Source organism: Galeopterus variegatus, unplaced genomic scaffold (assembly GCF_000696425.1).
Source record: "Galeopterus variegatus unplaced genomic scaffold, G_variegatus-3.0.2 Scaffold902, whole genome shotgun sequence".
Classification (NCBI taxonomy): domain Eukaryota; kingdom Metazoa; phylum Chordata; class Mammalia; order Dermoptera; family Cynocephalidae; genus Galeopterus; species Galeopterus variegatus.
In genome coordinates, this window is record NW_007727013.1 from 384,111 (window position 1) to 388,828 (window position 4,718).

At 47.8% G+C, this 4,718-nt stretch overlaps 1 protein-coding gene across 1 annotated transcript; it reads right to left on the minus strand.

Annotated features, from left to right (window-relative positions):
- Positions 1-2,115: 2,115 nt before the first annotated feature.
- On the minus strand, positions 2,116-3,022 carry TMEM174 (transmembrane protein 174). Its single transcript, XM_008573317.1, is given in 2 exon segments — positions 2,116-2,221; positions 2,397-3,022. Coding segments are annotated over 2 exon segments (732 nt in total).
- Positions 3,023-4,718: the final 1,696 nt, after the last annotated feature.

The following is a 4,718-nucleotide window of genomic DNA, read 5'->3' on the forward strand; positions in this document are numbered from 1 at the left end:
TCTAGACAGACACAACTCACTTGGCTGTCCCTGTGAGCGGTACTCCCTGGGATCATGCAAGATGATGGCCCTGATGTCACTTTCCCAAGCCAGCTTCATGACCTTTGGATGAGTCCAAATCCCTCTTAGAGGTCCAGGACCCCTGTAGGTATCAGAAAATAATTACGAGATAATTAATCAGCATCTGTCTCTCCCACTAGACCAGATGCTCTGTGGGGATAGAGAGCTGCTCTTTTGTGGGTTTGATTTCTCACAGTTATATTCCTGCCGTAGAGAAGATGCTCAATAAATGTTGAATGACTGAAGGAACAAACTCCCATTTTCTGATCCCCGACTGTTGCAGGCTCCGCTCATACCTTGAGCTCCTGGAACCATTAGCCCTGAAGCACTGTCTCTGGAAGTGCTATGTTGGCTCTTTTTCTCTGCCTTGGCACAAGGATGGGTGGTGCTGAAAGACTGCAGCCTGGAGCTGAAAACTTCCTGAGGCCACTTCCCCGCAGATCTGCCTCCCGGCTGATACAAATGGACTGTCCTGCCCTCTCAGCTTCTGCACAGAGGTGTCCTTTCCTAACACCTTTTCCTCTTTTGAGATACCTTTAATGTTCACTGTAACCAAATCCATGAATATAAAATCATGGGGCGGGTGGCAATGGGGAAGGAAAGGGATGAGGGAGGCAGGCTTGAGGGCCCTGAAGTGTCATTTGTATGCTCAACTGCGTCCTTGTCACCAAACCTCCTCCCCCAAACCAATGGCCCTTAGCTAGGAATCCAGTATCTCATGAATATGTTGAACGTAAAACCAGTTCCTGTAAACAGAATTATATTTTTCATCACCTTCTATCATCAAACATGAAAATGAATATAAAAAGGTTTTGTCCCTAAGATATCACATAAATCATAACAATAATATACCAAGCTTATTTTACTTATATCCTTGGACAACTGGATACTTGTGATAAAATAAATTAGTAAAAGTCCCTGCATATACAAACACGGTACCCACACTTTAAAGAATTGCTGAATCCTGTGTCTTTTGGGAAGAGCCACCCTTATCTTGAGAGGCCTTACCTTTTGTAGCCTAAGCAAAATATTTGCTTTTAAAACCTCATGGTTTTAAACTGTTTCTTCTAAAGTCTGTGGATCTGTTCCAGTTGTTTATTACATAGTCCAGGTTCAGGGAGGTTAAGGATGCCAAAGTTTTTTTTTTATAAAGAAGGTGAGCTTGTCTTAGCCATAAAGAGTGTTTCCATAATTCATGATTTTTCAGGTGTTGACACAGCAGTTCCTCTCTAACTCAATAGATCTGTGGGTACTTAGGGCAGTGCCTGTGTTGTGGATCCTTGGGCCCAGTTACTTTAGGTCCCGCAAAGACCCTGGCCTGGGGTGGACCAAGACCCACCCATGCACATCACACATCACGCTTCAACCTTGCCGAAGACAACATCAGCAGCCACGGGTGCCTGTGACTCAGTGATAACATGGATTTGCTCACATCATAACCCTATTATTTATTTCGTGTAGGTTCGCCAGCTGTCCAATGCTATTCTAACAGGAGACATTCTTTATTTTATTCCATCGTTTTTATTTTTGGCAGTCTTTATCCAGAATGCTCAAGGGAGACCAGATGGCAACCAAGTTGTCTTGCATATGCAAGTCCGCTTTGAGACCAGGGACAAGCACCGGGATATCTCCAGCTGAGCCTGTTCTCTCTTCCGGGCTTCTTTCCCATCCCCACTCTCACCACGGCTGAAGCTCCCAAAATCTCAGAAGTAGTGATTTCTCCCTTGGCTGCTGGAGTTAAAATTGAGACATCAGGGCCTTCCTAGAGGGAAGGGGAGGGTGGTGGATAAACAGGTGGAATTCCTGCTCCTGAACCTCACGTGGGCATTTCTTACCTGAGGGAATTTGAAACAGGGCCAGAGGAGAATTTCCCTAGCCCGGCCTAATTTTTACCAGTCGAGACATGTCCCCTCCCACTTCCCCTTCCCCCCTCGAATGACATCTGTCAGGCTGCCTGGGCCGCCCCACTGTCTGATATCTGAAGGTCACAGCATAGAAGACTTCAGTGGTCAGGTAACAATGACTTCAGTGCTTGCTCGCTTAGCATTACAGTCTCTAGCGAGGGAGGGAATATATCTCCTCATAGCGGGGAGGCGAGAAGCAGGCACAGTCCTCATCTTCCAGCTGTGTCTCTTCTAGCTGGTCAGTATCAGGGCTGGGCCTGAAACAGAAGCAGAAAACAGGCGCCTTATAGCCCAAAGCAGCCCTCACAGAACCAGTGCCACCACCCTGGGCATCAGGCTGTTCAGGTTTGCATCTTCCTGCCACTTCCCAAACCTCATAGACCATGACGGTGGTGGCCAGAAGGGGAGAGTCCCCAACTCCACACACCATACCTGCCATTTCCACCATCCATGAAAGCAGGGTGGAGCTCATCATCCACAAAGGCGGCGTTACCTTGAGGGTAGATGGTATAGTATTGTGGAGGACTCGGTGCGACAGCCGCTGCCCCTCCGGGGAAGATGAGACCACCAGGGCTCACCACGGGCTGCAGGTGAGGGGCGCTCATCCCCACAGGCTCTTGAGAGCCGTAAGGAGGAGGGATGTACTGCACCACAGTGGCCCCGTGGAAGGTGATGGGTTGGTTGATGCCAGAGAAAACAAACGACTGTCCTCCCTGTGTCTGTTCCGGGTCCAGGACCCTGTCCTCACTTTCTTTGCAAAACTTGCAGGAGAGCATTTTGAACTTGCACACAGAAATCAGGATGAACGTCACCCCAACCGACAGCAGGATGGGCCCTAGCAGCTGGGTCCATTCAAAGTGAGAGACACCCTGGTATTTAATCTAGCCCATGACAGCGAACGTGATCCCCACCAGACCCAGAAAGATGCCTGAGAAAAGCAAGGTGGCCCCCGCCTTGTCGTCATCGGTCACCTGGATGTCGGAGGTGCTGGGTGTGTACGGAGTGACCGAGAACACATTGAGAGGGAAGTCCTCCAAGCGGCTGCTGCCCTGCTGCATCGTTCCTCAGTGATCACCCGTTTCTTAGAGGGGAAAGGGACTGCGAGAGCAAAGGAATCACAGGCTCAGATTAGCTATAGAAGAACTTTGGGCTTCTGTGGTTAACAGAGTATAACACTCAGAGGGCTGAACTTTGTTTAGAAGAATAAAGGTCTGAGAAACGAAGCCTGAAGTTCTCTCACACATTGCCAACACAGGCAGGTCTCCCGTTTTGCAAGCCAATGGCAAGCTGTCTCTCTAGTTCACATCCATTCATTCACTCATTCACAAAATACTTACTGAGTCCTTTATTCTAGGAGGTGCTTTTCTACAGCCATTTAAGTCACTGATCTAAGGCCCTGTTTTTGTCCTGACAAAGCCAGGTTTGTAGACATGACAGAGACCTCCAAGGCCTCCAGACTGAAGGGGGCCCTGNAGGGGAAAGGGACTGCGAGAGCAAAGGAATCACAGGCTCAGATTAGCTATAGAAGAACTTTAGGCTTCTGTGGTTAACAGAGTATAACACTCAGAGGGCTGAACTTTGTTTAGAAGAATAAAGGTCTGAGAAATGAAGCCTGAAGTTCTCTCACACATTGCCAACACAGGCAGGTCTCCCGTTTTGCAAGCCAATGGCAAGCTGTCTCTCTAGTTCACATCCATTCATTCACTCATTCACAAAATACTTACTGAGCCCTTTATTCTAGGAGGTGCTTTTCTACAGCCATTTAAGTCACTGATCTAAGGCCCTGTTTTTGTCCTGACAAAGCCAGGTTTGTAGACATGACAGAGACCTCCAAGGCCTCCAGACTGAAGGGGGCCCTGGTACCCATACTAGGTCAGCTCAGTAGAAATAGGTAGCCGTGTCTACGGCCATACCACCCTGAACGCGCTCGATCTCATCTGAAGTAAGTAGACAACTATTTCTTCTTTGTTTGTTTGGGCGGGGGGGCGTTGGCAGCTGGCTGGAGACCCGAACCCTTGACTATGGTGTTATAAGGCTGTGCACTAACCAACTGAGTACCGGCCAGCCCCCACACCTATTTCTTGACTGTATGTGTAGCCACTTCAGGAATCTCTAGTTATGATGACACTTAAACTTTTATAAAAGTTCTTGCAAATCCCTGAGCTCCTGTTCTTTCCTGGCCAGTGCCATGTGCTTTTTGCTTTCCACATTTGGCAAGTAATTCCAGCTGTGGGAGAGGAAAGATGCCACAGGAAACACTTCTATGCACCACGTCACTGGCAGAGGTTGAATAAGCATCCGGTGTGGTGTGGCATCACTGGGACACATACTTCAGACCCTCCCTCCGTGGTGGCCGCATGGTTCCTGGTCTCTAAGGTGAAACAAACAGCTGCATTTTTGAGCCTGCTGTATTTTTCAACCAAACCCAAGCTGATTTAGAGAAGATAGCTTGATCTTCAATGACATTATCTATCCCTCATGACTATGGAACTTCCAGCCACATGAATTTCCTCCTCCACAGAATCCTAACTGTAGCCCTTTTCCTTTTCCAGACAGATTTTTTTTCCAAGCAGATGTCTCTCTTCAGTGGTTAAATATTTTATCAACTCCCTTTCATAGAATTGAAATTGCTGTGCTCTTGCCCCAAGGCAGGGCTTACTAAACTTCCCATGAGATAAAAATCACCTGGGCCACTTTTAGAAAAGGCAAAACTTGAGCTCCCAACTCAGATCAACAGAGCCAAAATATACAAGG